This window comes from Orcinus orca, chromosome 4 (assembly GCF_937001465.1).
Source record: "Orcinus orca chromosome 4, mOrcOrc1.1, whole genome shotgun sequence".
Lineage (NCBI taxonomy): Eukaryota > Metazoa > Chordata > Mammalia > Artiodactyla > Delphinidae > Orcinus > Orcinus orca.
Genome location: NC_064562.1, coordinates 101,990,412 through 102,018,356, shown reverse-complemented (window position 1 = coordinate 102,018,356; position 27,945 = coordinate 101,990,412). Strand labels below are relative to the sequence as shown.

The following is a 27,945-nucleotide window of genomic DNA, read 5'->3' as shown; positions in this document are numbered from 1 at the left end:
CTCTAGTTGTTGTAAGTGTAGGGTTAGATTGTTTACTTGAGATTTTTCTTATTTCTTGAGGTGAGATTGAATTGCTATAAGCTTCCCTCATAGAACTGCTTTTGCTGTGTCCCATAGGTTTTGGGTCATCGTATTTTTATTGTCATTTGTTTGTATATATTTTAAATTTTCTTCTTTGATTTCTTCAGTGATCTCTTGGTTATTTAGTAGTGCACTGTTTAGCCTCCATGTGTTTGTGCTTTTTACAGTTTTTTTTTTTCCTGTAATTGATTTCCAATCCCATAGCATTGTGGTCAGAAAAGATGCTGGATACGATTTCAATTTCCTTACATTTTCCAAGGCTTGATTTGTGACCCAAGATGTGATCTATCCTGGAGAATGTTCCATGTGCACTTGAGAAGAAAATGTATTCTGCCACTTTTGGGTGGAATGGTCTATAAATATCAATTAAATCTATGTGGTCTATTGTGTCATTTAAAGCTTGTGTTTCCTTATTTATTTTCTGTTTGGGTGATCTGTCCATTGGTGTAAGTGGGATGTTAAAGTCCCCTGCTATTATTGTGTTACTGTCGATTTCTCCTTTCATGGTTGTTAACATTTGCCTTATGTATTGAGGTGCTCCTCAATGTTCATTGGGTGCATAAACATTTATAATTGTTATATCTTCTTCTTGGATTGATCCTTGGATCATTATGTAGTGTCCCTCCTTATCTCTTGTAACAATCTTTACTTTAAAGTCTACTTTATCTGATATGAGTATTGCTACTCCAGCTTTCTTTTGATTTCCATTTTCATGGAATATCTTTTTCCATCCCTTCACTTTCACTATGTATGTGTCCCTAGATCTGAAGTGGGTCTCTTGTAGGCAGCATATATATGGGTCTTGTTTTCGTATCCATTCAGTCAGTCTGTGTCTTTTGGTTGTAGCATTTAATCCATTTACATTCAAGGTTATTATCGATATGTATGTGCCTATTACCATTTTCTTAATTGTTTTGGGTTTGTTTGTTATTTTGGGGGGGATTTGTTTTTGTGGGTCTTTACTTCTCTTGTGTTTCCCGCCTAGAGAAGTTTCTTTAGCATTTGTTGTAAAGTTGGTTTGATGGTGCTGAATTCTCTTAGCTTTTGCTTGTCTGAAAAGCTTTTGACTTCCCCATCCAATCTGAATGAGATCTTTGCTGGCTAGAGTAATCTTGGTTGTAGGTTTTTCTCTTTCATCACTTTAAGTGTATCCTGCCACTCCCTTCTGTCTTGCAGAGTTTCCGCTGAAAAATCAGCTGATAACCTTATGGGGATTCCTTTGTATGTTATATTTTGTTTTGCCCTTGCTGCTTTTAATATTTTTTCTTGGAATTTAATTTTTGTTAGTTTCATTAATATGTGTGTCTTGGTGTGTTTTTCCTAGGGTTTATCCTGAATGGGACTCTCTGTGCTTCCTGGACTTGGGTGACTATTTTGTTTCCCACGTTAGGGAAGTTTTTGACTATAATCTCTTCAAATATTTTCTCAGTCCCTTTCTTTTTGTCTTCTTCTTCTGGGACCCCTACATTCAAATGTTGGTCCGTTTAGTGTTGTCCCAGAGGTCTCTGAGATTATCTTCAATTCTTTTCATTCTTTTTTCTTTATTCTGCTCCTCAGCAGTTATTTTTACCATTTTGTCTTCCAGCTCACTTACTCGTTCTTCTGCCTCAGTTATTTTGTTATTGATTCATTCTAGTGTATTTTTCATTTTAGTTATTGTGTTGTTCATCTCTATTTGTTCTTTACTTCTTCTAGATCTTTGTGAAACATTTTTTGTATTTTGTCAATCCGTGCCTCCATTCTATTTCTGAGATTGTGATTCATTTTTTTAAAATTTTATTAAAAATTTTTTTTAACATCTTTATTGGAATTTAATTGCTTTACAGTGGTGTGTTAGTTTCTGCTTTATAGCAAAGTGAATCGGCTATACATATACATATATCCCCATATCTCCTCTCTCTCCTCCCTCCCACCCTCCCTATCCCACTTCTCTAGGTGGTCACAGAGCACTGAGCTGATCTCCCTGAGCTATGCAGCTGCTTCCCACTAGCTATCTATTTTACATTTGGTAGTATATATAAGTCCATGCAACTCCCTCACTTCATCCCAGCTTACCCTTCCCCCTCTGTGTCTCCTCAAGTCTGTTCTCTATGTCCCACTCTGTGTCTCCTCAAGTCTATTTTCTATGTCTGCATCTTTATTCCTGTCCTACCCCTAGGTTCTTCAGAACCATTTGTTTTGTTTTGTTTTGTTTTTATATTACATATATATGTGTAAGCATATGGTATTTTTTTTTCTCTTTCCAACCCACTCAACTCTGTATGACGGTCTCTAGGTTCATCCACCTCACTACAAATAACTCAATTTCGTTTCTTTTTATGGCTGAGTAATGGTCCATTATATACATATGCCACATCCTCTCCATCCATTCATCTGTCAGTGGACACCCAGGCCGCTTCCATGTCCTGGATATTGCAAATAGAGCTTCAGTGAACATGGTGGTACATGACTATTTCCGAACCATAGTTTTCTCAGGGTATATGCCCAGTAGTGGGATTGCTGGGTCTTATGGTAGTTCTACTTTTAGATTGTTAAGGAACCTCCATACTGTTCTCCATAGTGGCTGTATCAATTTACATTCCCACCAACAGTGCAAGAGGGTTCCCTTTTCTCCACACCCTTTCCAGCAATTATTCTTTCTAGATTTTTTGATGATGGCCATTCTGACTGGTGTGAGGTGATACCTCATTGTAGTTTTGATTTGCATTTCTTTAATGATTAGTGATGTTGAGCATTCTTTCATGTGTTTGTTGGCAATCTGTATATCTTCTTTGGAGAAATGTCTATTTAGGTCTCTTGCCCATATTTGGATTGGGTTGTTTGCTTTTTTGATATTGAGCTGAATGTAAATTTGGAGATTAACTCTTTGTCAGTTGCTTCATTTGCAAATATTTTCTCCCATTCTGAGGGCTGTCTTTTCATCTTGTTTATGGTTTCCTTTGCTGTGCAAAAGCTTTTAAGTTTCATTAGGTCTCATTTGTTTTTTTTGTTTTTTTTTGCGGTACACGGGCCTCTCACTGTTGTGGCCTCTCCTGTTGTGGAGCACAGGTTCCGGATGCACAGGCTCAGCGGCCATGGCTCACAGGCCCAGCCGCTCCGCGTCATGTGGGATCTTCCCGGACTGGGGCACGAACCCGTGTCCCCTGCATCAGCAGGCAGACTCTCAACCACTGCGCCACCAGGGAAGCCCAGGTCTCATTTGTTTTTGTTTTTAGTTCCATTTCTCTAGGAGGTGGGTCAAAAAGGATCTTGCTATGATTTATGTCATAGAGTGTTCTGCCTATTTTTTTCTCTAAGAGTTTGATAGTGTCTGGTCTTACATTTAGGTCTTTAATCCATTTTAAGTTTATTTTTGTGTATGGTGTTAAGGAGTGTTCTAATTTCATTCTTTTACAAGTAGCTGTCCAGTTTTCCTAGCACCACTTACTGAAGAGGCTGTCTTTTCTCCATTGTATATTCTTGCCTCCTTTATCAAAAATAAGGTGACCATATGTGCGTTGGTTTATCTCTGGGCTTTCTATCCTGTTTCATTGATCTATATTTCTGTTTTAGTGCCAGTACCATACTGTCTTGATTACTCTAGCTTTGTAGTATAGTCTGATGTCCGGGAGCCTGTTTCCTCCAGCTCCGTTTTTCTTTCTCAAGATTGCCTTTGCTGTTCAGGGTCTTTTGTGTTTCCATACAAATTATGAAAGTTTTTGTTCTAGTTCTGTGAAAAATGCCATTGGTGGTTTGATAGGGATTGCATTGAATCTGTAGATTGCTTTGCGTAGTGTAGTCATTTTCACAATGTTGATTCTTCCAATCCAGGAACATGGTATATCTCTCCTTCTGTTTGTATCATCTTTAATTCCTTTCTTCAGTGTCTTATAGTTTTCTACATACAGATCTTTTGTCTCCTTAGATAGGTTTATTCCCAGGTTTTATTCTTTTTGTTGCAGTGGTAAATGGGAGTGCTTCCTTAATTTCTCTTTCAGATATTTCATCTTTAGTGTATAGGAATGCCAGAGATTTCTGTGCATTAATTTTGTATCCTGCTACTTTACCAAATTCATTGATTAACTCTAGTAGTTTTCTGGTAGTATCTTTAGTATTCCCTATGTATAGCACCATGTCATTTGCAAACAGTGACGGCTTTACTTCTTCTTTTCCAATTTGGTTTCCTTTTATTTGTTTTTCTTCTCTGATGGCTGTGGCTAAAACTTCCAAAACTATGTTGAACAATAGTGTTGAGAGTGGACAACCTTGTGTGTGATTCATCTTTACTGTTTTTTCTCTGAATTGTTTTTCAGGTAGATTGCCTATTTCTTCTTCATTTATTTGGTCATCTCTTTTTTTTTTTTTTTTTTGAGTGGCATTGTGTTTCTGTCTTACTGGTTGTTTGGCCTGAGGCTTCCAACACTGGAGTTTGTACACTTTTGGGTAGAGCTGGGTTTGGTGCTGAGATGAGGACCTCAGTGAGACCTCACTGTGATGAATATTCCCTGGGGTCTGAGGTTTTCTGTTAGTCCAGTGGTTTGGACTAGGAGCACCCACCACAGGAGCTTGGGCCCGACCCCTGGCTCATGAACCAAGATCCCGCAAGCCACGTGGTGTGGCAAAAAAAAAAAAAGAGAGAACAATAACCAAGTTTAAAAAAAATTAGACTAGGAAACTAACAGATGTATTAGAAAGTATATAAAAATATAGATGAATCAACAACCAGAAGGTACAACAGTACCACAATAGTAAAAAAGAGGAGGAGGGAAGAGATAAAAAAAGGGGCAGGTGGGGAAGGCCTTGGCTCTGGAGGGCGGGACCTAAGCAAGGGCAAGTTTTGGGCAGTGGGCAGGGCCTATGCTTAGGACCCACAGGGCTGGAAAAGGCCCTGTGGGCTGTGGGAGGTGGGACATAGGCTCAACGGAACAGAAGGGGCCCAGGTATGCTCCCCACCCCTGGTCTCAAAGGGTGGGGGAACTCACCTGGGAACCCAGCAGGATTTCTAGGCTCGAGTGGGTGGGGCAAACGCCCTCCTCTCCTCTCCTGTTCCTCTGGTTTCAGAGGGGCCCTCCTGCCTGCCTCTCCTTTTATCCCCTCAGCCTCCTTCCTATGCCCCCAGGACCAATGTGGCCATGGGGAGTGGGGGCCCTTGGAGGGCAGGGGACCGGCTTGGGAGCTCAGCAGTCTCCCTGTGCCCAAGTCAGTGGGGCAAATGCCCTCAGCTCTTCTTCCACTCCTCCCTGAGGGCCCCTCCCACGTGCCTTTCCTGATCTCCCCAGCCTCAGGGGTGCTGATCCTGTCTGGCCTCCACTTTTCCTCCCCCCTCAGTACCCCCATGTCCTACCAGTTCACTTGGGGGTTCCTCCCATCTCCTTGGGCGTTAGGGTCCTCCACCAGCAGCCGGCAGGGAACCTAATTATGGGGAGACGTTAACTTGGCGTCTTCCCACACTGCCATCTTGACTCTACCCTGCCCTCTTAGTTTTAAATATTACTATGTGCTTGTTATGTGTTATGTACAGAGCTAGGTGCTGGGATAGTGAACAAGTTAGGCAGATAGTCTTTGCTTTTTATGGAGCTTACATCCCAGTGGGGCACAGAGAATTTAAAGAGGCAATTATAGTACAATATAGTAAGCGCTATAATAGGATAAGTACAAGGAGTACATAGGGCAGGCACTTAACTCACATTGGGGATGTCATGATGACTTATCACAGGAAATAATACTCAGACTGAGATCCAAAAGCTGAGCTGGATTTAGTCAGGGGAAGGGGTAGAGAAGAAAAATGCTTTAGGCACGAGGGAACAACAGGTTCAAAGGTGTTTATAGGTGGAAAAGAATGCAGTATATTGGAGGAACAAAAGTTGTACGGCAACAAGAGTTGGGTGGTAGAGAGGAAAGGGGCATAGGAAAGAATTATGCTAGATCTGTAGGCAAGGATGTGCTTCTTACTCAAGGATTTGTAGACTGGATCCTAAAAGCGTTTGGGTGCCATTTTAGGATTTTTAAGCAAAGTAGTGACATAACCACATTTGCATTTTATTTATTCAACAATGTACTGGATATCTAGTATGTGCCAGGCCTTATGCTAGGCACTGGAAATACAATCACTGGTGAATAAGGAAGACACTGCTCCTGACTAACCACCAGGCAAATTGGCAAATAGGTTGAAAATAGTGTGGAAGCAGGGGAGACTGCTTATGAATCTGTCAGATGAATGCAGGCGAGAAATGTTGTTTGCCTAAAACTGTCAGTGGGGTAGAGAAGATGAGTGGCATTTATGGGGATTTAGGGAGACAGGAAGAGGGAGGAGTCAAGAGTGATACGGAGGTTTCTGCATTGTTCCTATCTACTGACCCTCATCTCTTTGTATTACTAAATGTAAAATACGTGAGGACAGAGATTTTATTTTATTTTGTTTTATTCTTTTGTATTCTTTTCTATTTCATTTTATTTATTGTTTTGGCTGCGCGATGTGGCATATGAGATCTTCCCCAATGAGGGATCAAACCCGTGCACCCTCACTGTACCTCCAGGGAAGTCCCAAGGACAGAGATTTTAACATGTTTTGTTCCCTGCTGTATCTCTATTACCTTGAACTTAGTAGGTTCTCATTAAATATTTACAATTGAATAAATATCTAACTTTATTTTGGTTTAATATGAATGATTTGGGGTTGTCACTTCTTACCTTTTTTTATGGATAAATTTCTTTGAGCATTAAATAACCCTTAAGTTCATCAGTAAGTGCTCTCAAGTTTCAATCCTAAATTTCTAAGTTTTATTAAGTTTAGAAATAATTACCATTAAAATGGAAGAATTTTTAAGAGTTATATTTAATTATACATCACGTCTCTTTACAAATGATGTAGTGAGTGGTATAAAATATATAGCTTTTAAACTATCTTGCATATAAGAAGAAATACTGAGATATCTAGAGATTATCAATTTGTTTTTCACTTGTGAGTGGGAAAAGGTGATTTGTTTAGGTACATGGAATGCAGATTTTAGTAGAAAAAAACAATTAGCCAGAAATAATCAGTTAGTGAAATTGTCTGGTGTCCCCCTTTGGATGTCCCCCTTTGGATGAGGAATTTCTTGAGAATTCAGTGTATGGTTCTTGATTGTTAGAACGTGGTTGCTTTGCTGTAGGTACAAGTTATATGATTAATTTCAATGGGAGCTATATGTTGTGAAAGAGATTGAAAACTCTAAGTAAATGTTAAATTGTTGTGTTCTCCTATTGCCTTCTCTATGATTTTATATCACTCTGTGCCTCAGTCATTACATTTCAACCATCCTGGCTTTTTCTGATTTTTAAACATTCCATATTTTCCCACCTCAGAGTCTTGTGCTTGCTGTCCTTTTACTTAGAATGTTCTTCCCCCAGATCTTTGAATGGTTGGCTCCTTTTCACTCATGTCTTGGTTCAAATATTAGCTTTTCTAGACACCTTCCCTGCCCTTCCAAATCACTTTTGACTCTATCCTGCTCTCATTGTCTCATGGCACTTATTACTATTTTATATTATTCTATTGATTTATTTATTTGTTTTTATAAATATTGACTCTTTCTTCACTAGAATATTAGGTACATAAGAACAGGAGATAACTGTCTTAATCCTACCATATACTTAGTACTTAGAATGGCTCAAATATTTGTTGAATAAATAAATCTGTTTTCTTAATAAAAAACAATACATTTTGAATATAAAATGTAATGTTACATAGAAAACATAATTTTCAAGACATTAAAATTTTATTAAATTTGTGAATTAATGTAGTATGTAATATATTAATACTAAAACATGGCTATTACAAAAGATAGTATTTTTACTATCATTTCAATCCTATGGAAAAGGAAATTGGGAGAAATGAGAAAAGTTGATATATTAGTAAGTTAATGGACTTTTTTAGACTTCAGAATTAAAAAAAATTTCTCTAAGTGTTATAGTACTTACATACTAAAATTAACAGTTGTGAAAATTTTCATGTGAGCACTTACAGAGCTAAATAATTTTTAAATTTATGTAAATTTATGAATTCACTTTAACTTTTAACAAGTCATTAAATCGTTAATTTATAACTACTGTGCTAGTAGGATAAGAATTAACGTTTTATTAGGTTGTTGTACCTTGTGTAAGCACATAGAACTAACAAATATCTATTTCATTTCTATCATGGACTACAGAGGTAAGTAATTTCTAACCAGGCGAACTGATTAATTATTAAGAGTAATGTATATACTTTTCAATTCTTAGCATAAGGGAAAATTGTATCAAATACATAACTCAGACTTCTTTGCCTCCTATATATGCTTTTGTGGTGCTTTTGTAGTTTTTCTTGCTTGCTTTTGGTTTGTAAACCTTTTGAGGGCAGGGGCCTGTTTACCTGTATATAACCAGTACATGGCAGTAGGCTCTCAGGTCTGTGGTTGTTGAGTGAATAAATAAAAACATGCATTCTTTGTTTATTTTTTTAAAAAAGGAGTAATGTATAATACTCAGCTTCCTCTTTTTGTCCCCAGGTTTCCTTTACCCAGTCATCCTGCTGCACCTCCTGAACATCTTAAAGAACCTTTGGTATACATGAGGAAAGCACAGGTTGGCTACTGTTCATTTTATTTTTCCATACCAAGTTATATAATGCAGAGTGAAAGATCCTTATTAATATTAGGACTGTATTTATTATATGAAAGACTGGGTAAAGACCATTAAAGTGAGGTGAATACTGTTTGCATACTTTTTATTTTCAGTAACCAAGGATTGCACTTACTTAACTATAGTAATCTTGAAAATGTTGAGTAGAAGAAAAAAAAATCATGTACTATACTGGCCTAAAATTTAAAATATCATAAAAGTAAATATTATGAAACAATTTGTTCCTAATATTGTGTGATATTAAAGGAATGAAATGGGAATGAACTGACTCACTCTTCCCTTAAAATTTTAGCTTTTGACACCAGTGTTACTGATACTATATTTGAAACATTTGTTTTCATAGCAGGTTATACATACTAATTGTATTCTGTTACAGAACCTAAATGAACCTTGTATCTAAAATGCACTGAAAACAACTAAAAGTCACTTTAAAAGTGTAAAATAAAATAACTTTAACAGAAAAACTGTAAAAAGCTGTTAAAGTAGAAACGTAACAAGTTCTGTCACATGCCCCTAATTCTTTTAGCTGGCCTTTGCCTTGGCCCTGTGTGGTCTACCTGCCTGTGAGGTGGCACTATTCATGAGCCTTCCTCACAGTGCTGGGGACTCTCTAACTAACACTGCTGAGGCATTTAATGGACCTCATAAGTCAACCTTCTTTCTCTATCATAGTCTCAGAACTTATTATGAAAATTTTCAGAAACACCCTAAAGAACTCCAGTGAACCCGTCACCCAGCTTCAACAGTTATCATAGTTCTGCTGCTCCTGAGAAGTGTTCTGCTTGCTTTGAGTTACCATGCTCCACAGTGGTAGATGTTAGGCAGGTTTTTCTTTTTCTGCTTTTATATTCATTTTAAAAACCCTCAAAATTAGAGGGTGAAAGGAAGCAATATAAACAAAAAACATGGAGATATTTGAGGAAATATGTAATCTGTTTCTATCTCTAGGTGGTACTTTAGGGCTAGCAATCAGACAGTATTTATTATTGATGTGTCATAAATCATAATCATCACGTGATACACGTATGAAATAATTGGTCTTTTGTTGTAAAGATATAAACTCAAGAAAATAAAACTAAATGCTTAGGTCTAAGTATTTTTTGGCAAAATTTGAAAATTTCTGAAAGTTTTAGAGAAAGTATCAGTTTTAGCATAAGTATAAAAAACAAAGCACAAAAGTTGGTTTCCTATTAAGACTGAAGAGATACAGAGATAAATAACAGGTCTGTTCTTAAAGCCTACTGCTAGTTGCTGAGACTATATATGAATGGTAAATATATGTATTGTGTATATACACACAAGGAGTATGGTACTCCTCTCTTTCCTCTCCAGGCTTACCTGCTAGATCCAGAGTTGGCACGCTACAGCGCATGGGCCAGATCTGCCCTGCCACCTGTTTTTGTATGGGTAGCAAGCTAGGAATTTTATTATTTTTTTTAACATTTTCAACTGGTTGAAAAATCAAAAGAAGAATAATATTTTGTGACCCATGAAACTTATAGGAATTAATAAAATATGTTTTATTGGAAAATAGTCATGCTCCTTTACATATTGGCTATGTCTGCTTTTGCACTACTATGTCAGAGTTAAATAGTTGGTTTAGAGATGTTATGACCTGGAAAGCTTAAATTTTTTACTGTCTGCCTTTTTATAGAAAGTTTGCAGATTCCTGCACTAAATTAGTCCCTTTAAGTGCAGGGACTGTGCTTTTAATCCTGAGCATCTAAGCGTAGTGCCTAGCCCACAGAACACTCTCGGTAAATGTTTGATGAAATTCAGTTGACTCTTGAACAACGTGGGTTTGAGCTGCATGAATCCACTTATATGTGGATTTTTTTCAATGCTAAATATTGCAGTACTACACTAACCTAGGCTGGTTGAATTTGCAGATTCAGAACCACAGGAATGGAGGGCCAAATGTTAAGTTATACTCGAATTTTCCACTGTGTGGAGTGTTGGCATCCCTAACATCCAAGATGTTCAAGGGTCAACTGTAATTGATTCTTTTTTGTTTCTCTGTTTGTTTGAAATTCAAGAATTGTTTATTATTTATCAAAATAAGGGAAGTCACATTTTTACAGTCTTTTTATGTGGGTCTCTAAATCTGCAAGGCTGAAGATTTTTTTTGTTGCAGTAATTTTTTTTTAATATCTTTATTGGAGTATAGTTGCTTTACAATGGTGTATTAGTTTCTGCTTTATAACAAAGTGAATCAGCTATACATATACATATATCCCCATATCTCTTCCCTCTTGCATCTCCCTCCCAGCCTCCCTATCCCACCACTCTGGGTGGTCACAAAGCACTGAGCTGATCTCCCTGTGCTATGTGGCTGCTTCCCACTAGCTATCTATTTTACATTTGGTAGTGTATATGTGTCAGTGCTACTCTTTCTCTTTGTCCCAGCTTACCCTTCCCTCTCCCCATGTCCTCAGGTCCACTCTCTATGTCTACCTCTTTATTCCTGGCCTGCCCCTAGGTCATCAGAACCTTTTTTTTTCTTTTTTTTACATTCCATATATATGTGTTAGCATACGGTATTTGTTTTTCTCTTTCTGACTTAACTTCACTCTGTATGACAGACTCTAGGTCCATCCACCTCACTACAAATAACTCAATTTCATTTCTTTTTATGGCTGAGCAATATTCCATTGTATACATGTGCCACATCCTCTCAATCCATTCATCTGTCGATGGACACAAAGGCTGCTTCCATGTCCTGGCTATTGCAAATAGAGCTGCAGTGAACATTGTGGTACATGACTCTTTCCGAACTATGGTTTTCTCAGGGTATATGCCCAGTAGTGGGATTGCTGGGTTGTATGGTAGTTCTACTTTTAGATTGTTAAGGAACCTCCATACTGTTCTCCATGGTGGCTGTATCAATTTACATTCCCACCAACAGTGCAAGAGGGTTCCCTTTTCTCCACACCCTCTCCAGCATTTATTTATTGTTTGTAGATTTTTTGATGATGGCCATTCTGACCATTATGAGGTGATACCTCATTGTGCTTTTGATTTGCATTTCTCTAATGATTAGTGATGTTGAGCAGTCTTTCATGTGTTTGTTGGCAATCTGTATATCTTCTTTGGAGAAATGTCCATTTAGGTCCTCTCCTCATTTTTGGACTGGGTTGTTTGTTTTTTTGATATTAAGCTGCATGAGCTGCTTGTATATTGTGGAAATTAATCCTTTGTCAGTTGCTTCGTTTGCAAATATTTTCTTCCACTCTGAGGGTTGTGTTTTCATCTTGTTTATGGTTTCCTTTGCTGTGCAACAGCTTTTAAGTTTCATTAGGTCCCATTTGTTTATTTTTGTTTTTATTTCCATTTCTCTAGGAGGTGGGTCAAAAAGGATCTTGCTGTGATTTATGTCATAGAGTGTTATGCCTATGTTTTCCTCTAAGAGTTATATAGTGTCTGGCCTTACATTTAGGTCTTTAATCCATTTTGCATTTATTTTTGTATACGGTGTTAGGGAGTGTTCTAATTTCATTCTTTTATATGCACCTGTCCAGTTTTCCCAGCACCACTTATTGAAGAGGCTGTCTTTTCTCCATTGTATAGTCTCGCCTCCTGTATCAAAGATAGGGTGACCATATGTGCGTGGGTTTATCTCTGGGCTTTCTATCCTGTTCCATTGATCTATATTTCTGTTTTTGTGCCAGTACCATGCTCTCTTGATTACTATAGCTTTGTAGTATAGTCCAATGTCAGGGAGCCTGATTACTCCAGCTCTGTTTTTCACTCTCAAGATTGCTTTGGCTATTCGGGGTCTTTGTGTTTCCATACAAATTGTGAATTTTTTTGTTCTAGTTCTGTGAAAAATGCCATTGGTGGTTTGATAGGGATTTCATTGAATCTGTAGATTGCTTTGGGTAGTATAGTCATTTTCACAATGTTGATTCTTCCAATCCAAGAACATGGTATATCTCTCCATCTGTTTGTATCATTTTTAATTTCTTGCATCAGTGTCTTATAGTTTTCTGCATACAGGTCTTTTGCCTCCTTAGGTAGGTTTATTCCTAGGTATTTTATTCTTTTTGTTGCAGTGGTAAATGGGAGTGTTTCCTTAATTTCTCTTACAGATTCTTCATCATTAGTGTATAGGAATGCAAGAGATTTCTGTGCATTAATTTTGTATCCTGCTACTTTACCATGTTCATTGAGTAGCTCTGATAGTTTTCTGGTAGCATCTTTAGGATTCTCTATATAGTATCATGTCATCTGCAAACAGTGACAGCTTTACTTCTTCTTTTCTGATTTGGATTCCTTTTATTTGTTTTTCTTCTCTGATGGCTGTGGCTGAAACTTCCAAAACTATGTTGAATAAAGATGGTGAGAGTGGGCAACTTTGTCTTGTTCCTGATCTTAGAGGAAATTGTTTCAGTTTTTCACCATTGAGAATGATGTTGGCTGTGGGTTTGTCATTTATGGCCTTTATTATTTTGAGATAGGTTCCCTCTATTCCTACTTTCTGGAGAGTTTTTATCATAAATGGGTGTTGAATTTGTTGCATCTATTGAGATTATCATGTTTTTTATCCTTCAGTTTGTTAATATGATGTATCACATTGATTGATTTGCATATATTGAAGAATCCTTGCATTCCTGGGATAAACCCCACTTCATCATGGTGTATGATCCTTTTAATGTGCTGTTGGATTTTGTTTCCTAGTTTTTTGTTGAGGTTTTTTGCATCTATGTTCATCAGTGATATTGGCCTGTAGTTTTCTTTTATTGTGACATCTTTAACTGGTTTTGGTATCAGGGTGATTGTGGCCTCGTAGAATGAGTTTGGGAGTGTTCTTCCCTCTGCTGTATTTTGGAAGACTTTGAGAAGGATAGGTGTTAGCTCTTCTCTAAATGTATAATAGAATTTGCCTGTGAAGCCATCTGGTCCTTGGCTTTTGTTCTTGGAAGATTTTTAATCACAGTTTCAATTTCAGTACTTGTGATTGGTCTGTTTATATTTTCTAATTCTTCCTGGTACAGTCTTGGAAAATTGTACCTTTCCAAGAATTTGTCCATTTCCTTGTAGTTGTCTATTTTATTGGCATATGGTTGCTTGTAGTAATCTCTCATGATCCTTTGTATTTCTGCAGTGTCAGTTGTTACTTCTCCTTTTTCATTTCTAATTCTATTGATTTGAGTCTTCTCCCTTTTTTTCTTGATGAGTCTGGCTAATGGTTTATCAATTTTGTTTATCTTCTCAAAGAACCAGCTTTTAGTTTTATTAATCTGTGCTATTTCCTTTGTTTCTTTTTCATTTATTTCTGATCTGATCTTTATGATTTCTTTCCTTCTGCTAACTTTGGTGTTTTCTTGTTTTTCTTCCTCTAATTGCTTTAGGTGTACGTTTAGGTTGTTGATTTGAGATGTTTCTTCTTTCTTGAGGTAGGATTGTATTGCTATAAACCTCCCTCTTAGAACTGCTTTTGCTGCATCCCACTGGTTTTGGGTCGTCGTGTTTTCACTGTCATTTGTTTCTAGGTATTTTTTGATTTCCTCTTTGATTTCTTCAGTGATCTCTTGGTTATTTAGTAGCATATTGTTTAGCTACATGTGTTTGTATTTTTTACTGTCTTTTTTCCTGTAAGTGATATCTAGTCTCATAGACTTGTGGTCGGAAAAGATACTTGATATGATTTCAATTTTCTTAAATTTACCAAGGCTTGATTTGTGACCCAAGATATGATATATCCTGGGGAATGTTCCATGAGCACTTGAGAAGAATGTGTATTCTGTTGTTTTTGGGTGGAGTGTCCTATAAATATCAGTTTAGTCCATCTTGTTTAATGTGTCATGTAAAGCTTGTGTTTCCTTATTTATTTTCATTTTGGATGATCTGTCCATTGGTAAAAGTGAGGTGTGAAAGTCCCCTACTATGATTTAGTTACTGTCGATTCCCCCTTTTATGGCTGTTAGCATTTGCCTTATGTACTGAGGTGCTCCTGTGTTGGGTGCATAAATATTTACAATTGTTATGTCTTCTTCTTGGATTGATCCCTTGATCATTATGTAGTGTCCTTCTTGGTCTCTTGTCATAGTCTTTATTGTAAGTCTATTTTGTCTGATATGAGAATTGCTACTCCAGCTTTCTTTTGATTTCCTTTTGTGTGGAATATCTTTTTCCATCCCCTCACTTTCAGTCTGTATGTGTCCCTAGGTCTGAAGTGAGTCTCTTGTAGACAGCATATATATGGGTCATGTTTTTGTATCCATTCAGCCAGCCTATGTCTTTTGGTTGGAGCATTTAATCCATTTACATTTAAGGTATTATCAATATATATGTTCCTATTAACAATTTTCTCAATTGTTTTGGGTTTGTTTTTGTAGGTCATTTCCTTCTCTTGTGTTCCCTGCCCAGAGAAGTTCCTTTAGGATTTGTTGTAATTCTGGTTTGGTAGTGCTGAATTCTCTTTTGCTTGCCTGTAAAGGTTTTAATTTCTCTGTTGAATCTGAATGAGATCCTTGCTGGGTAGAGTAATCTTGGTTGTAGATTTTTCCCTTTCATCACTTTAAATATGTCCTGCCACTCCCTTCTGGCTTGCAGAGTTTCTGCTGAAAAGTTAGCTGTTAACCTTATGGGGATTCCCTTGTATGTTATTTGTTGTTTTTCCCTTGCTGCTTTTAATATTTTTTCTTTGTATTTAATTTTTGATAATTTGATTAATATGTGTCTTGGCATGTTTCTCCTTGGATTTATCCTGTATGGGAGTCTATGTGCTTCCTGGACTTTACTGACTAATTCCTTGGTATGGTAGGGAAGTTTTCAACTATAATCTCTTCAAATATTTTCTTAGACCCTTTCTTTTACTCTTCTTCTTCTGGGACCCCTATAATTTGAATGTTGGTGCATTTAATATTGTCCCAGAAGTCTCTGAGACTGTCCTCAATTCTTTTCATTTTTTTTCCTTTATTCTGCTCTGCGGTAGTTAGTTCCACTATTTTATCTTCCAGGTCACTTATCTGTTCTTCTGCCTCAGTTATTCAGCTATTGATTCCTCCTAGAGAATTTTTAATTTCATTTATTGTGGTGTTCGTCATTGTTTGTTTGCTCTTTAGGTCTTCTTGTTCCGTGTTAAACGTTTCTTGTATTTTCTCCGTTCGATTTCCAAGATTTTGGATCATCTTTACTATCATTATTCTGAATTCTTTTTCAGGTAGACTGCCTATTTCCTCTTCATTTGTTTGGTCTGGTGGGTTTTTTCCCTGCTCCTTCATCTGCTGCGTATTTCTCTGTCTTCTCATTTTGTTTAACATACTGTGTTTGGGGTCTCCTTTTCGCAGGCTGCAGGTTCGTAATTCCCATTGTTTTTGGTGTCTGCCCCCAGTGGGTGAGGTTGGTTCAGTGGGTTGTGTAGGCTTCCTGGTGGAGGGGACTAGTGCCTGTGTTCTGGTGAGTGGGGGTTTATCTTGTCTTTCTGGTGGGCCAGACCACATCCAGTGGTGTGTTTTGGGGTGTCTGTGAACTTAGTATGTTTTTAGGCAGCCTCTCTGTTAATGGGTGGGATTGTGTTCCTGTCTTGCTAGTTGTTTGGCATGGGGCATCCAGCACTGGAACTTGCTGGCCGTTGAGTGGAGCTGGGTCTTAGCATTGAGACTGAGATCTCTGGGAGAGCTCTCGCTGATTGATATTACATGGGACCAGGAGGTCTCTGGTGGTCCAGTGTCCTGAACTTGTCTCTCCCACCTCAGAGGCTTAGGCCTGATATGGCCTGGAGCACCAAGACCCTGTCAGCCACACGGCTCAGAAGAAAAGGGAGAAAAAAGAGAAAGAAAAATAAATTAAAAAAAATAAATAAGTAAAATTATTAAAATAAATAATGATTTTAAAAAAGAGAGTAACCAAACCAATAAACAAATCTACCAATGATAACAAGCGCTCAAAACTAAACTAAGATAAACATAAAAATCAGAAACAGGTCAGTTGCAGACAGCAAACCCCAAGTCTGCAGTTGCTCCCAAAGTCCTCCGCCTCCATTTTGGGATGTTGTCTGTTCAGGCATTCCACAGATTCAGGGTACCTCAAGTTGATTGTGGGGATTTAATCTGTTGCTACTGAAGCTGCATGGAGAAATTTCCCTTTCTCTTCTTTGTTCGCACAACTCCTGGGGTTCAGCTTTGATTTTGGCCCCATGTCTGTGTGTGGGTCGCCCTCAGGCATCTGTTCCTGCCCAGACAGGACGGGGTTAAAACAGCAGCTGATTAGCGGGCTCTTGCTCATTCAGGCCTTTTGGGAAGTCTGAGGTCTTCTGCCAATGTTCAGTAAGTGTTCTGTAGGTGTTGTTCCACATGTAGATGTATTTTTGATGTATTTGTGGGGAGGAAGGTAATCTCCACCTCTTACTCCTCTGCCATCTTGAAGGTCCCTCACTACTAACTTTTATAACTACCAACTTTCAATCTGTCTTTCTCCTTATGTACCTTCAATTCTATTAACTTTAACCTCAAACAGATGAACCCTTATAATGTGTCTCACTGCCTTCTAACAGACCTTCAGTGATTGCCAATTGCCTAACAAATGACGTTTCTACTCCACAGCCCACGATTTAAGAGTTTTACTATCTGTCCCCAGCTGCTCCTTCCACTTTATCAGTCTCTGCTGTCTTGTAACTGCCGTTTGTGCCATTCCAAGTGAATCATTTTGCCTTTCCTCTTGCATCTTTAACACTTACTTTGTTTTCCTGTCACGGAAAGCCCTCTGCCTGCTTTACATTATGTAAATCCCATCTATTTTGTGTCAACTCAGATGGCGTCTCTTCTCTGACGTTGTTATTACCCTGTTGAAAGGATCTCTCCCTCTTTTGCACTCTTGTAGCACACTGTCATTTCATGGCCTTCATTCACAAATTGCATTCTATTATAGTAATTTCTGTACGCATCTTTCTGTCTTTTCCTATAAGCCTCTGGAAAGCAGTAACAATTTTAAAAGGACTTTTGTGTAACTGTTACCTCTAGTATACTGACCTTTATGTAGCAGGAGCTTAGTAAGTTTATAATGAATCAATAAGTAAAGGCATTTACCATCCTTTCTAGCAATTATTACAATATTTACTTAAAAGATATTTACTGAATGCCTACGAGTAGAAGACACTCTGCTATGTGCTGTGAAGATTCAGAAATAAATTAGATACAGATTCTGCCTTCAGGTAACTTCATGATTTAATAATTGAAATAAGACTTGGACATATGTACCTATAACATAAGGTAGAAAGTGCTATGTGCTATAGGGAAGATGGCAAGGAAGTTTTCTGGGCTGATGAGGGGAAGAGGCTCCTTATACTAACATCAGCATTTTCCAGAGTGTTTTATACTGAATCCTAGCCCTGAGAGATACTCCATAAAAGGGGGTTCCAGGGACAAATAAGTTTGGGGATGGAAGTACACATTGTTTTCCTCTTGGTGAATCACAATTTATTATTTTTAGTGGACTTGATTTTTTACAAGAGTTTTAGATTTACAGAAAAATTGAGAAGACAGTACAGAGAGTTCCCATGGAACCCGTACCCAGTTTCCCTATTAACATCTCACATTACTATGGTACATTTGTTACACTTAGTGAACTAATATTAATACAGTATTAATAACTAAAGTTCATACTTTATTCAGATTTCCTTAGTTTTAACCTCATATCCTTTTTCTGTTTTAGGATTCCATCCAGGATACCACATTACATTTGGTTGTCATGTCTCCTTAGGCTCCTCTTGGCTCTGCCAGTTTCTCAGACTTTCCTTGTTTTTGATGACCTTGACAGTTTTGAGAAGGACTGGTCAGACAAATTCCTCTCTTGGAATTTGTCTGTTTTTCTCATTATTAGACTAGGGTTGTGGGTTTTTTGGAGGAAGATCACAGATATAAAATGCCATTTATAGTCATTAGATTATATCATGGTGTATACTATCAGTGTGATATATCACTGTTGATGTTGACCTTGATTGCCTGATTGAGGTATTATTTGTGAGGTTTTTCCACTGTAAAGCTACTCTTCCCCCCACCCCCTTGGTATGTATACTGTACCGTCTGGAAGGAAGTCACGGTCCACACTTGAGAAGAAGTTATGTTCCACCTCCCTGAGGCGGGGAGTATCTACAGAAATTATTTGGAATTCTTCTTCATGGAAGAGTTGTCTCCTCTCCCCCACTTATTTATTTATTCAATCATTTATTTTTATCAGTAGGGACTCATGGATATTTAGTTTATACTTTTTTTAAATCTAATACTCCTTAATTTTGTTTCTTACAATTTCTTTTGGCTTGTTAACAGCTCAGAGAGGTTCTGCAGTAAAGAAACTTTAATTTTTATTCAATCTAGTGTTGTTCAAACTTATGTAATCTATTTCCATGTAAAATACTTTGGGAACTATTTTGCTACACCTTTCACAGAAAGCAATATTTGAAGAAACTTATATGCAGTGTGATAAATGTAAGTGCATAAGTTTTCTTGTGAAATAATAGTAGTAAGCACATAGAGCTCTAATTACGTGCCAGGTACCATTCTAGTGCTTTACAAGTATTCACTCATTTAATATTTATGCTGACTCTATGAAATGAGTCACTCTTACGATCTTAGATGGGGCCAACTTTACCAAACTACTCAGTGGAAGACCTGGAATTTGAATCTGGACAGCCGCTCCAGAATCTACACTACCTGACGATATTTAGCCTATTTCTGTATCCAGTCCAGAAATGCCCAGACAAACTCAAGATGTGCTGTGTGGTTGAATTTATCCTATTCACTGTCAATCGAGTAACCTTAGCAAAAATGAGAATTTTGCTAGTTTTATATTACTTCAATTCACATCCCCTTCCTAATTGGCCTTTCTGCCTTCTGTATTGTCACTCCATTTCTGAAAACCTCTAAGACTTTTAGGATAGAGCTCCAATTCCTTACTTTTGCTTAAAAAGCTATAAGTGATCTTGCCCCTTTTTACTGTTCAGGTCTCATCTTTTGCCTCCTCACACTGTCCCTCCCCCTACTGCCACTCCCATGCCCACTTCCACACACGTATGTTCTCTCTCTCTAGTCATCCTTGATCTCCTCAGTTGTTCCCCAGCAGGAGAACCTGTGCTCATGCTTTTGCTTCTACCCAAAACTGCCTACCCTCAAATCCCACATATTTTTGGCTAACTTCTGCATATTCTTCAGGTCCTGTGTTAGATGATAGTTTCTTTGGGAAGGACTTCTGACCCCTACTTCTCAGATACTCAGATATTTATCCTGTTTCTCCAATCTTCCACATGGGAGGCACCCTATACTTCCCACCACAATACTTGGGTTGTCTGTATCATCACTAGATTCTGTAGAGCAGGGCCAGTGTCCCTCTTTTCACAATTGTATCTGCAGCATCTGGCATGGGGCCTAGCCCATGGTAGACGCTCAATAGATATTTTTTTAAAATGATGAATGAATTGAATAATCAAAAACTGCAAAGTATTCCCTTTTAGAAAATATTCATACCCTTATCCCTAGTAATTTCATTTCTCAGACCCTAAAGGAAAGAATCAGAGAAACACAGAAATTCATGTTCATGATAATAGTAAAAAATTTTAAGACATCTAAACGAACAGCAATAGGGCCTGCTTAAATATAATATGGAAACTCCAAAAGACAATGTTATACAGGCATCAGAAATGACATTTTTGAAGAAATATAATGACATGGGAAATTGCATATGATATAATCTTAAATGGAAAAGCAAACTATAAAAACAAAATAATTCTGCTTTCATTAAATGTATATATATGCGTGTGTATATTCATACACACATATACATCTCAATTGTACACATTCATGCATAGAAAAAAATGAAGAGAATAAAATGGTAACAGTGGTTATTTTGGCGGATTGAAATCTATGAGTGCTTATTTATTATTTTATTCTTTACATATTGTTTTTCCAACTATCTTGAATAAATGTGTTACTTTTATAATCGGAGAATTACTAAAACCTTTTTCCATTAGATAGCTGGATGATTATTATTTTGTTTTACTTTATTCTTTTCAAGGTGAAGAAAGTAATTTTAAACTTTGTAATTTCATAGTTGTTTGCGTGTTATATATTTATTATGTATTTTTTAATGACTTCTTATTTATTTTCATTACTATGAAAAAGTAACAAGGTGATAGTTAATACCCATTTAAAGATTTCAATACAGTTGCAGTTCTTTTGTGAATCTTTTGCCTCTCATGGCTTAGAAACTACTGTATTTATAAAACTCTTGAAATACTTTGAGTTAATACCATAGATTCCAATTATTAGGGAAACTGATTAGAATGCAACAATAATTTCATTTAGAGAGGATATGGGTTTAGGTAAAAGGTAATGTCTTCCTATTTAAACATTTTAAATGTAAAATGCCATTCATTTTCCTTTTAAACAACATTTTAAAAGATCTTTATTTTATAAGTCTTTGGGGTAGAAACTATTACTTTCTTCTTATTTTGTATTAATGCACTGTCGTTTTTCAATAACTTATTTGCTACTTCTACTTTTTTTTGGTGCTAGGTACACACTGAAATTTTTACTTAAATAATAACATAGAAATAACTATGATTTTTTTTGAGCATTTAGTTTTGAGACTTAGAGCTTATTTATTCACCTCCAGAAATAGGACCTGAGAAAAATTAAGTATCTGTAAAACTGGAGCTAAAGCGGACCTTCACATTTATCCAGTCCAACCTCTAGAGTTTGTCTCCTTTTGGTGGAGAGCTTCTGGAAACAGGGAATTCACAATTTCACTGACTTAACCCATTTTGATTAAGTCTTCTTACTTGCTGGAAAGTTTCTTGCTTGTGTTAAATGGTTACATGCTCCTTATAACATTTACTCACTGGTCTGAGCTTTGTGCTTTATAGATAGAAAGCATTCAGTACATGTTAGTCAGTGAGACAAAGGAATGAATGAATACCACTTACTCAAGATTAGAGTTCTTGAGGATGACCTAAAGGATGACCCAGCTTAAAAGCAGCCGCTTGCTTCATCTTGGATTTGTCCTCATTGTCAGGAAATCCTATTACTATTTCTGATGTCTGAGCAAATGATTTCTCTGACCATCCAAGACTTCTATGAAATGACTTCTGACCATCTGACTGAAGTTCTTGCAAGGCGTACCTTGGAAAAATCCTGCCAACCTTGCCATAGATATGGAACAGGGAGTAGGGAAGTGGCCAACCACTGGGGTCGCTTTTCTTTCATTATTTTTAGGATTTTCAAGGAAGTGGTATGTGTTCTGTTGTCAACTAGAAGTTTTGATATACCTGGCTTCCTATTGCTTGCTTATTGTTTTATGTTTTCTTTGGTTTATGACATATAGACTGGTGTAGCCCTTATGAACTTTTTGCAGCTTATATTATTTGTTTCTGTCTTATCCTCCCCACCCTCACTACAGGGATGCTTTCATCTTTTAGTGACATGTGTTTAATAGGTGCACAATAAACATTTGTTGAATCTATGTCTTTTCATTATTTGAAAACTCAGCTGTTACACCTCATTTCCCCCTTTTCTAGCCATAAAAATTTGATTTTTTCTGAATTGAACATCCTTTTCCTCTTTCCTTCTCTCAGTTTTAAGTTGTTCTTCTCTTCTGGATCATTTCCAAGTTTCCTTTTTTTTTTTTTTGGCTGCATCAGATCTTAGTTGCGGCATGCGGGATCTTTCGTTGTTGTGCATGGGCTCTTTGTTGTGGTGCATGGGTTTCTCTCTAGTTGTGGTGCACAGGCTCCAGAGCATGTGGGCTCTGTAGTTGTGGCACGTGGGCTCCAGAGTGCATGGGCTCTATAGTTTGTGGCACGCAGGCTCTCTCGCTGAGGCGGGCGAGCTCAGTAGATGTGGTGCGCGGGCTTAGTTGCCACCTGACATGTGGGATCTTAGTTCCCCAACCAGGGATCAAACCCGCATCTCCTGCATTGTAAGGCAGATTCTTTACCACTGGACAACCGGGGAAGTCCCCATTTCCAAGTTTCTGCTTTAGTTGCAGAGCACAGAAAAAATAATTGAGTAAAACTTTGTGCAGCATTGCTTCAGTTCTTAATATTCTTTTCCATTCTACTCTCAGGTGTTCTTTTAAAAAGTTTCCTTATTTGTAAAATGAGGGTAATGATACATATCTCACAGGATTAATAAAATAACACATGTAAACACATGAAAATCACATAGCTCTGTTTCCTAAATTATTTTCATTCAGAATGCTTTCTTCTAATATCTAATTTCTTTTCTTTGTAACTTTTTTCTTAACTAGTTTCTCTGTATATTACATGTAACATTAAATTTAAATTTGGTAAGTTGAAATACTTGGTAAAGTGGGATATCCATTTAGGAGAACTATGATTAATCACTTGAAATTGTACTTTATTGAAAACACCTGGAGAGATGTTTTGTTAGAATAATTTTTTAAAGGATAAGGTAAACATGTTTCAGAATATCTTATCAAGGTATAATTACAGAAAGTATCATTCTATTTTAAATGGTCTTCATGTTTGAGTTTTTAGTAGGTTTTATGTTGTATTAAAATGGTGTATTGCAGTCTTGAAAATATGCACTGTGTATAAGCCACACATTGCTGTCTCTTGTAACTTTAATTTTGTTTTTATATCTTAGAGTTATTTTCTTTTTATCAACTCAAGAGCCCTCTTATTAGTGGTTGAAAATGAGAATTTTTGGAATCATAATTCAATAGCTAGAAATTTAGTTCTTTATATAATAGGATAAGTAATACAAATTCAGGGACTGACTTTTTAATCTTATGCAAATTTTAGTTTTATAGTAATGGCTGAATTAAAATTACAGTTTTTTTAATTAAACTTTCTCATACCTGCTCCCCCAACAATCTGGAGTTGGGGGAGTAAGTGACAGAAGGCTTATTAGAGGAAATTATTTTTAAGCTGAGATCTGAACCTTGAATAAGATTTATCTAGATAAATTGGGGATAAGGATGTTGAGGGTGGAAGTGGGTTATATTGCAATAATTAAAGTTTGGTCATGAATAATGTACCCAAATGTATTTTAAGTCTTGGATCTAAGAGAACTTTTTACAGTTAAAAAAAAAGAAAAGAAAAGAGAAAGAATTGAAAATAAGCCAGTAAATGGAATTCGTTTTGGGGGTATTTCATGCAATTAAAAATTTTTTATTAATTTTATTTATTTATTTGGCTGCCTTGGGTCTTTGTTGCTGTGCATGAGCTTTCTCTAGTTGTGGTGAGCGGGGGCTACTCTTCGTTGTGGTGTGCGGGCTTCTCATTGCAGTGGCTTCTCTTGTTGCGGAGCATGGGCTCCTGGAGCATGGGCTTCAGTAGTTGTGGCTCATGGGCTCTAGAGCTCAGGCTCAGTAGTTGTGGTGCACGGGCTTAGTTGCTCTGCGGCATGTGGGATCTTCCTGGACAGGGATCGAACCTGTGTCCCCTGTACAGGCTGCTCCAGGTCTGCCGGCGGTGGGGGGGATGGCCACTCAGGCCCTGGCAGGGCACCTGCGTTTCAGACTTCTCTGCAGCCAGGGGCCACAGCTGGGGCGGGGCCGGGTTACCTGCCCAGGGTGGGAAGGAGGTGGGGTCACACGGTATGGGCAGTATTTCATGCAATATATTAAGAGTATTCTTTTATTCTTGAAAACCTATTTCTACATATTTAGTAAATTAAGCCTCATGCATTTCACACAGTTCTGTATTCCTCCTATAGATGATTTTTTTCCTGTTCATTCATTGCTTAGGCAGTTGTATCAGATTATTTTTAAATGCTTGCAACATAACTTAGGGTAAAATCTGTTCAATTATTGAGAATTTATTATGTGCTAGACAAAGTGTGATATGTGCTATGATAGGTGAAGGAAGAGGTGCTGTGAGAACCCATAAGCAAAGGTACCGAATATTATCTGGGATGAGGGGCCAGGTAAGAGAAGGCTTAATAGAGGTAAAGACCTGGAAGGTGAATAAAATTTATTCAGATAATGTAGGAATGAGTATGTTGGGATGGGAGGAGAGCATGGAGGGTTTATTCCAGATAGAGAGTAATGTATTTAAATATGTGTATTAAAGAAGCTCTGAATAATGATAGCTGTAGTAAAAGCTATCAATTATTGAATGATTATCATTATTGTGTCACTGTTCAAAGTACTTTAATCTTTATAACAATCACATAATGGAGCTATTATTATTCTGCTTTTATTGTCTGGTTGTAACTGTCCTTTATGGGTAATGTAATATATAATTCTCTCCTTTTCTTCTCATTTGGGTTAAATTTTGGAGCTTTGGCATTATTTTATTTTGGTTTTAGTGAGTCAGAAGTGGTCTGTAGGCATATTTTAATAAAAAGACCAAAAATTATGGCATTTTAGCTTGGCATTAAAAAGAATAGTTTACTAAAATATGGTATATATGGGTAATCCATTTATGACTGACCATTAAAATTAACTTATTATTTCAAGTTTACAAGAAATGTAATAAATACTGTGAAAAAGTAGTAAGACCAATCCAGATTGTGATACATAAAAGACGAGTGGTCTGGACTCCTCAAAAAAGTCGATATGAAAAAGAAAAGGATGAAAGCACTCTAGATTAAGCTGCAAGGAATGAGACAGAACAACCAAATGTAATGTAATGCATTCAATTTTAATGGATCCAGGATTTTAAAAAATATAAAGACATTTTTGGGGATAATTGGAAATTTTTGAATATGGACTAAATATTAGATAATATGAAATATTATTGTTAGTGTTTTTAGGTGTGACAGTGGTAATGTGGTTATGTAGGAGAAAGTTCTTATTCTTAGAAAATTCATGGTGAAGTATTTAGGGTAAAATATCATGTTTGGAAAAATTATAACAATTTCTGTAAAATTTTATTTTACTAGGTCATTAATGGGATTCCTGAGTATCAAACATTTATAAAATGCTTAAATCTAACTTACCTTTTTATTATCTGCTGTTTTCCCTTGTAATGTTTATCACCATCTGATTGTTGATTTATTTTTTTTGTCTATCTTCATTCCCATCCTCCACTAGAACGTCAGTTCCATGAGGACGGAGACTTTCTGTTACTCACAGCTTACTTCACAGCGCTAAGGATAGTATCCTGCGCATAGTAGGCAGTAATCAATATTTGTTGAGTAAACTAATGAATAAAGATAACCAATCTCAACCAACTTCACCATTTCTATATAGCTCATAACATCTTTAATGTTTTAAAATCAGTTTTGGTACTGTTAACCAGAAATAATAATAGATTGTTCCTTATGTTTCAGGGAAGTTGGGAAAAAAGAATTTTGAAGAGTTTAAATAGTATGTGCACTGAATTGAGTATCCCATTGGCACGAAAGGTACTTTTTTTTTTTTTTTGATTGGAGTATAGTTGCTTTACAACGAAGTGAATCAGCTATTATGTATACATATATCCCCTCCCTCTTGGACCTCCCTCCCATCCATCTAAGTCACCACAGAGCACGGAAAGTACTTTTAACATTTAAGTATTTTTTTGTGAATCAAGTACTAGGAAGTATCATGAAATAACTGTCAGGCAGATTTATCTTTTTTTATTACTAGTATATCAGTTTGTTTTGAAACAAAAATCTGTGAAAGGCCAATTATGTGGATGTAGTTTATATAGGTTTCTATTATGTATGCTGTAGTGCTTTTTGTAATAAACCTATATCTTGAGAATAAATATAGACTCTGCAGTATAGGTGATTTGGAGATTTGTCTTATAAATACACTTTAAAGATTTTAATTACCTTTAGTCTCCTTACTTGAATGATTTGTCATCTCTGCAGAACTATTTAGATCTAATACTCAACATTTATCTGTCACTCTGGGCTTCGAGAGGGGAGAGGTGAAAAAGGAGAGAAAAGCCACTTGAGAAATATTCTGGATTCTTTATAGCGGCTCATGAGTAGGAGAGAACGTTTCTCTTCACTTCATTCTCCCAACCTGCTATTTATTTCCTGCTGTTGGACAGGATATAGTGAATGTACTTTGGATAATATCCAAGCACAAGTCACTGAAGGCACCAGAAGGATGGTGTAAAAAAAAAGATAAGTTTATATGAAAAACTGTCTAAATATGTAGTATTGTAGAATATACTGTCTTTCATATAGGAAGATGGTGCTACTGATTCACAGTCACACTCTCTTGGCCAGTCCCCCTTGCAATGCATTTCTCAGATTGCTGGATGGGGTAAGAGATGCAGTATCTGGCTGAGGAGCAGTTTTTCTCTGTGAAATTTTACTAGCCAGCACAGATCATTTACCTTCTATTCTTGGACTCATTAGCACCACATTGTAACTGAGCCACTGAGACTACTGTATAATGTAATAGTTAAATAATGTAATTTAAGTGTAATTCCCTAAGAAGCTAACCATATGTAATGAAATTATTTTTTCTTGTGTTATGGTAGCTTACTTCAGCTTTTAGATAAGGTATTGATTCTTATTTTTCAGCTTCATTGCTTAACTTCACAAAACAAAATCAATTTCAAAATTACCTTTTTTAGAGGCCAGTTGGAGAACAGAAAGAACTTCTCAATAAATGGAATGAAATGGGAACTGATGAGCCAGGTATATGTAAAACTCTTTTCAAAATGTGGTAGTGGGAAAAAAAATTGCCTTCTTAATTGTGAATCCAAAATAACAATATTAACAATTTTTTTGGAAAGACAGCAACTTTCCCTCTCCACTAATTTACTATCATCTGATTTTTTTTGCTTAAACTTCTACTTTGCAGTTTAAAATTCCTAACTTTGGTCAGTGTTCTCCATTATTTTGAGGATATTTAAATCAGTTATCTTCTTTTAAAGCAGCATTTGAAAACATTTTTATAAAAGGGTAAATTAAATCATTCAGTGGATTTCATAGACAAATCTTTTTCAAACTTTAATTACATTGAGATGTTAAAGATGGATTAAATGTGGAAAAGTTTGGTTTTTTTTTTTACTAGCCCTGCCAAAGCAAGGCCTCAAAAAGTTTATTAAACACTCAGATTTGTTTCTCTCCACGAAAATCTTTAGTAAAAGGCAAGAGATTTATTTGATCTGAAGAGAAACCAGAGTATATGTGGAACAGTTTTAATACTTCTAAAATGTTTTTAAGAATTTATTTTGGTTCATTTTAATGTTTAAAATTGAGTCAATCAATTTTATAAACATATAATGAGTGAGAACTCTAGCATTTACTGTGATAAACAGATACATATATAAAATTGTTTAGGTAGACATGTACATAATCCTCACTACTCCTTCTTAAA

General features: G+C 36.6%; 1 protein-coding gene and 1 non-coding gene across 3 annotated transcripts in view; one reads left to right on the top strand and one right to left on the bottom strand.

Moving 5' to 3' along the window:
- The window catches only part of TBC1D19 (TBC1 domain family member 19), a 154,284-nt gene that overhangs the window by 41,006 nt on the left and 85,333 nt on the right, over nt 1-27,945 (top strand). Inside the window, exons 4-6 of one of the 2 annotated variants that reach the window (XM_004266216.4) lie at nt 8,586-8,661; nt 25,953-26,027; nt 27,197-27,260. In XM_004266216.4, coding sequence (XP_004266264.1) covers nt 8,586-8,661; nt 25,953-26,027; nt 27,197-27,260 — 215 coding nt within the window. The remainder of the gene's footprint in view (nt 1-8,585; nt 8,662-25,952; nt 26,028-27,196; nt 27,261-27,945) is intronic. The other variant, XM_033421626.2, reaches the window with a different exon arrangement.
- Nucleotides 27,638-27,753, bottom strand: LOC117200088 (U5 spliceosomal RNA). The gene has a single exon (XR_004481522.1). It is a non-coding gene; the product is annotated as a U5 spliceosomal RNA (small nuclear RNA).